The sequence below is a fragment of the Oncorhynchus mykiss genome, chromosome 5 (genome assembly GCF_013265735.2).
Source record: "Oncorhynchus mykiss isolate Arlee chromosome 5, USDA_OmykA_1.1, whole genome shotgun sequence".
Taxonomy (NCBI): Eukaryota; Metazoa; Chordata; class Actinopteri; order Salmoniformes; family Salmonidae; genus Oncorhynchus; species Oncorhynchus mykiss.
Window position 1 is genome coordinate 50,059,910 of NC_048569.1, and position 13,592 is coordinate 50,073,501.

The 13,592-nt window shown below is 40.3% G+C and overlaps 1 protein-coding gene across 1 annotated transcript in view; it reads left to right on the plus strand.

Moving 5' to 3' along the window:
• The window catches only part of LOC110523996 (potassium/sodium hyperpolarization-activated cyclic nucleotide-gated channel 1-like), a 183,742-nt gene extending 170,393 nt beyond the window's left edge, over nucleotides 1-13,349 (plus strand). Inside the window, exon 8 of the mRNA XM_021603242.2 lies at nucleotides 11,757-13,349. Within this exon, the coding sequence (XP_021458917.2) occupies nucleotides 11,757-12,862 (1,106 nt within the window). The 3' untranslated portion in view covers nucleotides 12,863-13,349. The remainder of the gene's footprint in view (nucleotides 1-11,756) is intronic.
• Nucleotides 13,350-13,592: the final 243 nt, after the last annotated feature.

The window sequence follows — 13,592 nt, forward strand, 5'->3', positions numbered from 1 at the left end:
GTTTCTCCCATTCTTCTGTGCAGATCGTTTCAAGCTCTGTCAGGTTGGATGGGGAGCGTTGCTATACAGCTATTTTCAGGTCTCTCCAGAGATGTTCGATCGGGTACAAGTCCGGGCTCTGGCTGGGCCACTCAAGGACATTCAGAGACTTGTGCCGAAGCCACTTGTGTGTTGGCTTGGCTGTGTGCTTAGGGTCGTTGTCCTGTTGGAAGGGGAACCTTCACCCCAGTCTGAAGTCCTGAGCACTCTGGAGCAGGTTTTCATTTTCTCTGTACTTTGCTCCCTTCATCTTTGCCTCTATCCTGACTAGTCTCCCAGTCCCCGCCACTGAAAAACATCCCCACAGCATGATGCTGCCACCACCATGCTTTACCGAAGGGATGGTGCCAGCTTTCCGCCAGACGTGACGTGACGCTTGGCGTTCAGGCCAAAGAGTACAATCTTGGTTTGATCGGACCAGATAATCTTGTTTCTCTTGGTCTGAGAGTCTTTAGTTGCCTTTTGTCAAATTCCAAGTGGGCTGTCATGTGCCTTTTACTGAAGAGTGGCTTCCGTCTGGTAACTCTACCATAAAGCCCTATTTGGTGGCGTGCTGCAGAGATGGTTTCTCCCATCTCCACAGAGGAACTCCAGAGCTCTGTCAAAGTGACCATCGGGTTCTTGGTCACCTCCCTGACCAAGGCACTTCTCCCCCGATTGCTCAGTTTGGCCGGGTGGCCAGCTCTAGGAAGAGTCTTGGTGGTTCCAAACTTCTTCCATTTAGGAACGATGGAGGCCACTGTGTTCTTGGGGACCTTCATTGCTGCAGAAATGTTTGGGTACCCTTCCCCAGATCTGTGCTTTGACACAATCCTGTCTTGAAGCTCTACGGACAATTCCTTCGACTTCATGGCTTGGATTTTGCTCTGACATGCACTGTCGACTGTGGGACCTTATATAGACAGGTGTGTGCCTTTCCAAATCATGTCCAATCAGTTGAATTCACCACAGGTGTACTTCAATCAAGTTGTAGAAACATCTCAAGGATGATCAATGGAAACAGGATACACCGGAGCTCATTTTCGAGTTTCATAGCAAAAGGTCTGAGTTCTCATGTAAATAAGGTATTTGTTTTTAATGAATCTGCAAAAGTTTCTAAAGACCTGTTTTCACTTTGTCATTATGGGGTATTGGGTGTAGATTATTGAGGAATTTGTTTTATTTAATACATTTTAGAATAAGGCTGTAATGTAACAAAATGTGGAAAAAGTCAAGGGGCCTGAATACTTTCCGAAGGCACTGTATAATCAAAAAGGGGCGGTATGATTGGAGTGGAGTTTTTGTATAGGCACACAGTGTCTTTTAAAGTAACAAATTCTGTGAGAAGATTTTTATAAAATCAATTTTAATTTGCAGAACGATAGTGTGCAAATGTCTAAAACCTGGATTAAGCCTGTGGTTTGTATTTATTTCCTGTTTGTTTTTTCTTCTTTCTTATTTGTATATTGATTTTAAATTGTTATGTTTGTTTGTGTGACTCAGGCATGTTGATATTGAATTTATTTGCATCCCAAGTATTGGCTCAACATTGCAATATTATTGTGACAGGCATGTCGGCGTCAATCGATAAAACATGATGTCATGATTGGGATATGCCATTCAGATCGAATTAATAGTCCATAGGGCCTATACGATATGGTATGTCATACTACCATTTACTGGTCATATGAATCAATCTTCCCATATCTTTAAACATCTGGCTATAGTACTGTACATCAATTCCATTGCCCTGTAGATTCTGAGTGTGTGTTTACTACCCTCTGAAACGTATGCCCCTTTGACCTCTGTGGTGATCATTTACATTTGCCCTTTTCACCAAAGATTTACGTAGGCATATTTTTTTAAAACTGCCGGATCTTAAAATAACACTTCTCCTAAATCAGGAAGTGTTATGGAATAAATCTGTTCATTTGGACTTTTAAAAAAGGGTGTTTTGTCTCATACAAGGGAAAATACAATGTCATGATCAGTACTGGATGTCCCGTTTATATATGGACTGCATTTGGTTAAGTGCTTGTCTGGTTGGTTCTTTAACAAAAAAATACCATGCATTAAAACAAATAACATGTTGCATGATTCATTGTATCTCTATCTAAAAATTATTTGACCAGGAGTTCCTCTTGAGATGAGCACATCTCGCTGTCAAGAGTGTCCTGGCCGACGAATAGGCAGCAGGTAAATGCTTTATTACAACTACAATATTCGCACATCCAGGTAAAATGACCCAGAGGGACACTAAAATGGATCCGAACTCAAATACATCTTCCAGAACATGAACTCACAAAGTTACATTAATTCACAAGGTGATTTCCTTCCTCCATTGAAAAGAAACCTGAAGTGCCCCACAGTTCCTTTGTTTTAGTTAACATATTTTTGTTGTGAACATACAGGCTGATAAATTATTATTTTGTAAGTAGTAATTTGACAGAGTTAACTAAAACAAAGGAATATTGATAAAATATAACATGTACTGTTTCTGTAAGCATTTTCATTATCCTGACCATTAGATGTTACAGGATTGACTACAGTAATTGTTCATATCTGACATTTGTTCACAAATTATTACATTTCCTTAGATTAGTAAGTACTTGGATAGTATCAATGCAACTGTACACATATTGTTGAGTAAAGGAATCCATTTTCATCCAGTTCTTTAATGTTTTTAATTATTTCAGAATTATTAGAGTTTTTGAAAAAAAAATATTGTTGAGAAAACACTTAGTTTTGATAAATACAAAAATTAAAAAATTGAGAAGTTAGCTGATCATTTTAATTTTTTTCAGTAACAGTTAGAGAGACAGGGCTGAAAACCTAAGCAGCTTAATGCCCTTCCTATTTTTTTAGTTTGGGCTGACGTCATAGCAAGCAACCACCTGGTGAGGTGCTTGAGCTCTGTGTACCACAGCATTGGTACCACTGTTCCGCCCCGTCAGTAATTACCATAGGTGGGATAAACCTGCACAGACTGGTCGGTTAGATAACGAATAAAAGGCATGAATTCCAAATTAAAAATGGTCTCTTTATTGATTAAAGCCACAGTCAAATTAAAGTTAATGTGCTTTAATCTACAGGCCTAGGTGGCAAAGTCATTTTTAAAATGGGATACAACAGGAATGTTCCGTATGTTTTTGAATAAACTAAAGTTTGTTACTCATGATAACTCATCAATCAGTGAAAGGTTTTGGATACATTTTTATATTCAAAAGTAGTTCAAGTTTGACAGCAGTTTCTTTCCTTTGTTGGTCATTATAACCAACATCAGTGTTTTTTGTTGTTTTTATTGTTGTTCTCGTGGTTATTTCTGTTAACCACCTTTTGTTTCAGTTTTTTTTATTTTCTATTTCTTTATTGGTGTGGTATTTATTTTCCCCAGCGCACTGACATAATGGATTGACAGTTATCACCATGCCATTAGCTTTGTGAAACAGCTACTGAAATAGCTGATTACCCATTTCCGTATATTTCGGTGCATTTTAGATCGTTTCATGTCTAAAGACAATAAATATTCATCATAAACACTAGTACTATCCTTTCACCAAAAAGGACACCAAGTACAGTATGTTGAAAGAAAACAACAGTGCCTTCAGAAAGTATTCAGACCCCTTGACTTTTTCTATATTTTCTATATTTCTATAATTTACATAAGTTTTCAGAACCTTTGCTATGAGTCAAAATTGAGCACAGGTGTATCTTGTTTCCATTTGTTATCCTTGAGATGTTTCTACAACTTGGAGTCCACTTGCGTTAAATTCAATTGATTGGATATGATTTGGAAAGGCACATACCTGTCTATATAAGGTTCAATTGTCGGTAGAGCTCCGGGACAGGATTGTGTCGAGACACATATCTGGGGAAGGGTACCAAAACATTTCTGCAGCATTAAAGTTCCCTAGGAACACAATGGCCTCCATCATCCTTAAATGGAAAAAGTTTAGAACCACCAAGACTCTTCTTAGAGCTGGCCTCCCGATAAACCCGATGGCCACTCTGACAGAGCTCCAGAGTTCCTCTGTGGAGATGGGACAACCTTCTAGAAGGATAACCTCTCTGCAGCACTCCACCAATCAGGCCTTTGTGGTAGAGTGGCCATACGGAAACCACTCTTCAGTAAAAGGCACAGGACTGTCCTCCTGGAGTTTTCCAAAAGGCACCTAAAGACTCTCAGACTATGAGAAACAAGATTATATTAGGATTATATCAGGATGGCCCCAGAGCCAACGAGAAATGCCATATCCCGGGTTGATGACATAAAATCCTGCGACTATTTAAACATTTGAAATGGTTTCAAAACAAATGTCCTTGTTAAACTTTGACACAAAGTTGTCTGTGATAAATAGCACAATATTTTTCAAGTGCAGTCGCAAAAACCATTAAGCGCCATGAAGTGGGTTGGGGAGTAACGGAAGGGATTACAAGGGATTAGCCTTACATGTAAGGGATTACAAAAAAACGGTAACTGTAAACTTTTGAAAAACTAGATTATTACTTTGAGGATTACTTTTAAATTCAAAAAGGATGTTTGCGAAAAAAAACTTTGACACTTCTCTGTTTTCTCAATGACATTTAAATCAGCATTCAAAAAGGCGCAAGTCTACATTTTTTCCACTTGAGTGTGTCTGACCACAAGTCAGAGACCACTATGATGATGGATCGCGGTAAAAGAGCAGGAATAGGCTTTTGTAGGCTACAGTCTAAGCTATGTCTTCCAAAGGTACGGAAACCACTCTTCAGTAAAAGGCACAGGATTGTCCTCTTGGAGTTTTCCAAAAGGCACCTAAAGAATCTCAGACTATGAGAAACAAGATTCTCTGGTCTGATGTGACCAAGATTGAACTCTTTGGCCTGCATGCCAAGTGTCATGTCTCGATGAATCCTGGTACCATCCATACGGTGAAGCATGGTGGTGGCAGCATCAAGCTGTGGGGATGTTTTTCAGTGGCAGGGACTGGGAGACTAGTCAGGAGAGAGGCAAAGATGAACGACGCAAACTACAGAGATCCTTGATGAAAACCTGCTCCAGAGTGCTCAGGACCTCAGACTGGGGTGAAGGTTCACCTTCCAACAGGACAACAACCCTAAGCACACAGCCAAGACAACGCAGGCATGGCTTTGACACAAGTCTCTAAATGTCCTTGAGTGACCCAGCCAGAGCCCGAACTTGAAGCCGATTTAACTTATCTGGAGAGACCTGAAAATAACTGTGCCGCAACGCTCCACATCCAACCTGACAGAGCTTGAGAGGATCTGCAGAGAAGAATGGGAGAAACTCCAAGAAAATATAGGTGTGCCAAGCTTTTAGCATCGTACCCAAGAAGACTCGATGCTGTAGTTGCTGCAAAAGGTGCTTCAACAAAGTAATGAGTAAAGGGTCTGAATATTTATGTAAATGTGAAATTTCCAGTTTTGATTTTTTATTATGGGGTATTGTGTGTAGATTGATGAGGGGGGAAAAACAATTTAAAACATTTTGGAATAAGGCTGTAACGTACCAAAATGTGAAAAAGTCAAGGGGTCTGAATACTTTCTGAAGGCACTGTATATAACAGAAATATGGGGGAAAAGTTTTGGGGAAAAAGTTGTATAACAATAACACCAGGGCAACAGTAAATATACATAAACATACTCTAACCTCACCTGTTAATCTATAACTAGAAACTTGAGTTTAGGGAAATGTTGCTTATTGTTTAAAAAAGTGAAGCAAGTATGTTTTCATTCTATTCCACTTCTATTGTCAGTTACAGTAGACATTTCTAAGAATGCCTATCTAGTTCCCTTGATTGTTAATTTAGATTTAGTAGTACCAGAATGGCTAGGTATACAGTATTTGGTATTGTGCATAATATACAGTAACTAAATTACTCCTAAACAAACAGCATTTAATACTGTGATCTCTACAAACCTCAGCTTCGATCAGAGTCAACGTTTGCTGAGCTGTATGATATTTTACTGTACTGTACCTGATTGACAAGGCCCCTTAACCCACCACCCCAGTCCTCCATCCCATATCCTTATGTTTTAGGAATAAAATGTCTGTGCCATGTTTTGCTCCCCATCCACAGTGTTTAATGGTGAAGCATTCTGTTCAGCAATACTGTATATGCTGATGTCATGTAAGTCTATTGTAGCCCTGCACTCAGTGTCTGGTGTTAGCATTAGCATCTAGCCACTTCCCTAGTGTTCAGCATTGTGATCGGTCAGAGTCTTAATGTTCAGCACTGTCATTGGTCCGTATCCAAGGTAATCACAGCCAAGCCAATGACTTGATTGACTACCGTGGAATGGCTAATAAAGTACTCATTGGCTCTCTAGGGGTTAGAGCGTTGGGCCAGTAACCGAAAGGTTGCTGGATCGAATCCCCAAGCTGACAAGGTAAAAATCTGTCATTCTGCCCCTGAGCATGGCATTTAACCCACTGTTCCCCGGCAGGCCGCCATTGTAACTAAGAATTTGTTCTTACTTGCCTAGTTAAATAAAGAAAAATAAATCAACAACAAAAAATGAGATACCCAGTCTGAGAGAATCAATCACACCTGATCCACCTGCCAATGCTCATCCAGTGCTAGCGACTGCGCTACAAAACTTTCCCGGACAGTTATTACTTTGTGCTGGTTGACGAGGCATAATGTGAGGCATAATAAGGACTTGAGAGGTGTCCCAAAATGGTGCCCTATTCCCTATAAAGTGCTCTACTTTTGACCAGAGCCCTATTGGCTCACTATAAAGAGAATGGGGTTCCTTTTCCGACGCAGACCTAGGGATGGATTTACCAACACTACCTCACTAGGAATCCAGGGATCCCCTTGATTCTCTTTCACACAAAGCTATGGATAGTAAAATCCTGTTGTTTTTAATGTGCCCTGCCGTTGACCCGGCCATCTCTACAGCTGACCGTATACCAACTGGGAGGCAATACCCCATGATCGTAATGACAATGCCACTAACATTGTATTTTCTAAAGGATAGCTATTATAAGGCTAAAACCAGTTGAACTGACAGCCACTTTGCAATGTTTTGCTATGAACTTAGTCATCAATCTCACATGAGGGCCCCCCAGTATCCCCCCAGAATGCTATGACCTTTGGCTTTCACCTGGAATTGTTTATTTATGTCTGAGAAAAAACACTTTTCAACCCATATGATCTACATCATAAAAGTAAAATAAAACATATACAAAAATGAGGATATGACAACAACAAAAAAGAATGTATGAATGAATAAGCCTTTTCATATTTTATAATATGTCCATATATTGTTGTAATATGTTTTAGGAACATCTTCCCAAAATATTTCACACTCTTTTTTACTTTACCAAACATATAGTGATAGTCCAAACCTTAGTGATGGTCAAAATCTGTTAAATTTGGGCCATTTAAAATGCGTCTGTCCCTCCTAGGGGAGAAGGGCTATGTAAAGGGCTTGATTTTGTCATTCTGATCATATGCAATGTGTCTGCCTCCGACATAAAACAAATGTTTGACAAAAAATTACTTCTTTACTTACTTTAGGTTTAAGGAAGTGTGTAGGTCACATTATTTATCGCAGAGCTATGAATATGATATATTTAGATCTGCTTGCTTGAGACAAATTCAGTGATTGCTTTGCCATGTCTGTGCCATGAAGCAGTCGAGCTGGAGACTTTTTTTTTTACGTAGGACTGCCGATTTGATGCAAAGTTGTAGTCGAGTGATATAAATGGATTGAATGATGCAGCCTACCACCAGAGGAAGGCACATGCAAGTTTATTCGACAGAGGATGTTTGCAAGGTCCTAGGAAAGTCTGGATGGCTGCTTCTGACTTATAAAACGGTGGGAAATCAATAAAATAAGTCATGTAAACTTATATATATTTTTAAAAGTAATTCTAGTGCCCGATTTTGGGGAGTGTCAGCTTAAGAGAGTATTAATGTAGATTACATGGACAACCAAAATAGTATATTTACAGGTACCAATTCCCTATAAAATGAAACATTTTATAAATTCCTATTTAATTTTCATATGTGTATTCCTGTATTTTAAAGCAACAATTATATTTTCTACCTAGTACAATGCCGTCTCTATATATTTTCTTGACCTACACATTGGACATGATTTGGAAAAGCAAAAACTTGTCCATATAAGGTCCCACAGTTGACAGTGCATGTCAAAGCTAAAAACCAAGCCATGAGGTCGAAGGAATTGTCCATAAAGGTCTGAGAGAGGATTGTGTCGAGGCACAAATCTGGGAAAGGATACCAAACAGTTTCTACAGTACTGAAGGCCCCCAAGAACACAGTGGCCATCATTCTTAAATGGTAAGAGGTTTGGAACCACCAGCCCCTATTCCTAGAGCTGGCCGCCCGGCCAGGTCAGGGAGGTGACCAAGTACCCAATGGTCACTCTGACAGAGCTCCAGAGTTAACTCGGTGGAAATGGGAGAACCTTCCAGAAGGACAACCATCTCTGCAGCATTCCACCAATCAGGCTTTCATGGTAGAGTGGCTAGAAGGAAGCCCGATAGCCTGCTTGGAGTATGCCAAAAGGCACCTAAAGGACTCTCATACCATGGGAAACAAGATTCTCTGATCTGATAAAACTAAGATTCAAGATGATGGACACAATCCTGACTCAGAGCTCTTCTGAGAATTTCTTCAGCCTCATGGCTTCGTTTTTACTCTGACATGCACTGTCAACTTACATAGACAGGTGTGTGACTTTCCAACACTTTCCAGGTGTGTGTCTCCAATAAAGTTTGGACACCTAATCATTCAAGGTTTTTTCTTTTTTTAAATAATTTTCTTCATTGCAGAATATTAGTGAAGACATCAAAACTATGAAATAACACATATGGAATCATGTAGTAACCAAAAAAGTGTTAAACAAATCAAAATTGATTTTATATGAGATTCTTCAAAGTAGCCACCCTTTGCCTTGATGACAGCTTTGCACACTCTTGGCATTCTCTCAACTAGCTTCATGAGGTAGTCACCTGGAATGCGTTTCAATTAACAGGTGTGCCTTGTTAAAAGTTAATTAGTGGAATTTCTTTCCTTATTGCGTTTTAGACAATCAGTTGTGTTGTGACAAGGTAGAGGGTGGTTTACAGAAAATAGTCCAAATGATGTCAAGAACAGCTCAAATAAACAAAGAGAAAGTGCAGTCCATCATTACTGTAACCCTCCTGCTGTGTTCCCGGTCGAATTGGACCATTTAAAAGTTCTCTCTCTGAAAAATGTAGTTAATTTAAACCTATTGTCATAAGGTTCCATGACTTTGTCCACACAGGGTGTCGGAACACATTAAATACATTTGGATGATTTTCATTCAATTTTGAGTGTTTTATTTAGCTTTTGTACACCTGTGGAGTTCCCAGTCAAAAATGACCGGTCATTAGAAATGAATGGGTGAGGCTACAATTAGTGTATAAAATTGAGTTCAGGCACATGCACATTCATCAGATGGACACACTTCCTCTCCCAGACCCCATATGCATGTGTGTTTGAACACAGACGCGCACACACACACACACACACACACACACACACACACACACACACACACACACACACACACACACACACACACACACACACCTCTCTCCCTTTTTTGGCTTCCATGGCAACCCCCACGGGAATGTTTCCCTAATAGTATCTTTCCCCCACAGGAAAGTTACCTGTTTGCATTCTCACAAACAATCATCACATTGTTTCAATAATATGTAGAACTTCTCTCGCAGCTCTGGTACATAAAGCTTTTTTGAGGCCTTGCTCACAATTAATTCTGTGGCAGCACAATGACCAAACGATATACTATATGTGAGGCTCTTGATCATATCTTTGATCATGATACTGGTGAGGAGGAGAGAGGCCAGGAAACTGACAGTGAGGATGCATTAGAGGAGGAAGTGTCAGAACTTGAACACAGAATATGATCCAGACCAAGAGACGCCTGCTGAAGAGGGCCCTGCTGAGGTTGTTGTTACATTCCGGTTAAAGAATGGGAATTTGTCCTGGTCTTCATTCCCACCTGAGAGGAGAGGTCGGCTGTCGGCCGAAAACTCTGTTTTTCACATTTCTTGACATTTAATCCTAATAACAAATTCCCAGTTTTAGGTCAGTTAGGATCACCACTTTATTTTAAGAATGTGAAATGTCGGAATAATAGTAGAGACAATGATTTATTTCAGCTTTTACAACATTAACAATGTCTACACTGTATTTCTGATCAATTTTATGTTATTTTCATTAACAAAAGTGCTTTTAAAGCAAGGACATTTCCAAGTGACCCCAAACTTTTGAACGGTAGTGTATTTACAGTGGGTATAGAAAGCCACCACCTCCTTTCAAAATGTTCACCTTTTGTTGCCTTTCAGCCTGAAATGAACACACATAAAATCAGACTTTTTCCAAGCTTTAGTTACACACAGTAATCTACACTATCCAAGTAAAAAAAATATTAAAATAAATGTGACAATTTATTACAATTAAAACTGTAAAATACCCTATTGGGATAAGTGAACACCCCCCTGAGTTAATACTTGTTGGAACCACCTTTTGCTTGAATTACAGCCATGAGTCTCTTTGAATACATCTCTGCTAACTTTGCACATCTAGACTTTGTAATATTTGCACATTCTACCTTGCAGAATTGTTCAAGGTAAGTCAAAATGCATGGTGACATGGTCTTAATTGTGCTCAGAGGGATAGACAAAGCCTTTGAAATATTTTAATATCCATCCCCTGACTTGTGCCTTTCCACAACTTTATCTCATAGATCTTTTGAAAGTACCTTTCGGCCCATAGTGGATTCTTTGCTTTGAATTGTACTACTAAGCAGTGGAGTCCTCTAGGAACAACTGCTTTTATTCTGAACTAATCAAAGTCACTACAATTGATCACAATTTGAAGCCAATTAGCTTGGTGTGTGATCTGGAAGGTGGTAAATTTACAATTGCAATTCTAAGGGGGGTGTTCAGTTATCCAAATAGGGTATTTCACTATTTTACATGTAATTAATTTTAGGATTAAAAAAAATAATAATAATCTCACTTGGATATTGTGTGTTACTGTGTGTAAATAAAGCTGGAAAAAGTATAATTTTATGTGTTTTCATTTCAGTCTGTAAGGCAACAAAATGTGAACATTTTGAAAGGGGGTGGTGACTTTCTATACCCATTGTATTTTGTATTTTAAAAATGTTTTATAACGTCATGTCACTAACTTAAACTGTCATTAAACAAATATGTTACAGTAGTGGGGACCTATAGTTTTTAGACTGTGTTGAAATATGTTTAATAGTGGTGGTTGAATCCTTACAGTGTATTCTACAGTTTATAGCCAACTGTTGTACAACTGAATGTGTAGTTAAAATTAGTAAGGTGTAAATTGAATGTGTTTTTTAATTGGATATTGTTCCTATGGTGTATTTGTGAAAATTATTAGAATCAAACCTTTTTTTGGGGGGGGGGGGGGGGGGGGTGTATATCCTAAATCCTTATACTACTCTCTATATTAATTTCTTCCCTTTTACCTCTTACTTCTTAATATCTTATTACAGTACTCTCACTCAGATTTCCTTATACTTATACCATAGTCACCCCCATTTATACTCACTGTTATCACACCTCATAATAACCAGTGTCATAACATCCACCTTTGCTGGAGTGTATATAGTTTGGTTTGTTAATATGTTAACATGTGTGCCATGGCTGAAGTCAACCTAACCGCTAACTTTCCTAACAGGAAAGAAGAACAGCCTACTCCTCCAGAAGTTCCAGAAGGACCTGAACGCTGGGGTATTCAACACACAGGAGAACGAGATATTGAGGCACATAATCCATCAGGACAGGGAGATGGTGATGATGGTGGACCGCAAGCAGTCGGTCACAGGGATGTCGGTCACCGGGATGAATTCAACCCCGATATCTGGAAATTCCATGATTAACTCTCCTGCTCAGCAGACCTACACCACTGCCCTGGGCACCAACCAGTTTCAGCAGTCATCCGCCCATTTAACATGCAGTGCTTCGGGCGTCATTGCTCCCTCTGCCGCAGCCACCGCCCGCATCCTGCCAGCCTCGACGCAGGGTGTCTACCCTGTCCCCAGTGTCTCCCACAGCAGCCTGAACTCATCCTCGCCTGTACCCCAGACCCCCCTCTCTCTCCAGCAGCAAGGAGCTATCATGTCCCCAGTATCCTGCAACACGGCTGTGTGCAGTCCACCTGTGCAGACCCCTGGGCTGGCGGGACGCAGCTTCCAGTATGGCTCGCCCACCACCTCCCAGCTCTCCCTTTTCCAGCAGCCGCTGCCTACTGCCCTACCACCCCAACAACCACTACCACAGCTGCCCCAGAAAACAGGAGGAGCTGCAGCCTCCTTGGCAACACAACAACCACAGCAGCAGCAGCAGCAGCAGCAGCCAACACAGCAGCAAGTCCCTTCACCTCAGAGGAGTGACATTCTCCACAAGGGCAGCCATACTCTCCAGTCTGGAAGCCTGAGTCAAGGTGTACGCCACCTATCTGCCTCCCAACCCTCCCTGCCACATGACACATCCCTGGGGCCCAGAGCGCACCCTGGAGTGTCCGGGGACTTCCTGTCCTCCATCGCCCTGCCGGTGGCTGCGGTCCAGGGGCCAGGTATGCAGAGCGGTCTCCGCACCACAGCGCCCCAGAGGGTCAACCTGTTCTGCCAGATGTCATCGGGAGCATTGCCCCCGGTGCGAGCGGCGTCCTCTACAGCCCAGCACAGGGATTCCACAGGTTCTAGAAAAGATTCTAGAAGGGATTCTAACTTAAGCAGTACAGAGACTGACCAAGATAAGATGCGGTTCGCATCAAATTTATGATCCCATTTGACTTTTTTAAACTTCTGTTTGAATTCACTTTTAATGGAGATACAAGAAATGATAGACAAATTTCTTCTGAAAAAATAACCTCATAGAATTCCTGTACAGACTACCCTTGTATTATATTTTAGACACATTTTCTTCCTAAACTTAAGAATGTATATTAAACAAATATATATCAATATTTGTAAATCCAACTAGAATATTTGGCAAAGACTATTTAAAAGCTCTAGTATATAAAACATGAGTATTCCTTTCCGAAAAATATAAATATACAATGTATGGATATTTTTTTTTGGGGGGGGGGGGGGGGTTGTTTGTTTGTTCTTTTCTGTTTTTGTAAACTGGAATGCGTCGTGATGAATCCTGAGTATTTATATTTTTGGTTTTGTACCTGCGAAAAGAGGAACAAATATCATCTCATACTACGCAGCTTTGTCACCACTGTGGAATAACTGACGCAAGCGAACCTTGAAACTGTCAAAAAGCACACACTCAAACATAAATCTGATAACAAATTAGTGGAATCTTTATCTCATCTTAGCAATCAAACACTAGTACAGTAGCTAGGTGTTCCATTGCTCTCAACAATACATCCTCTTGAGCCACAATATCTTCCTACAGCGGTTCGGGTCCAAAGGGAATTAAATAAATATAATTGCTGCTTTTATTTGTATTATTGGAGAGAAGGATGTTGTGTGGTGTGGGCGAGGGATGGATGATTCTGTTT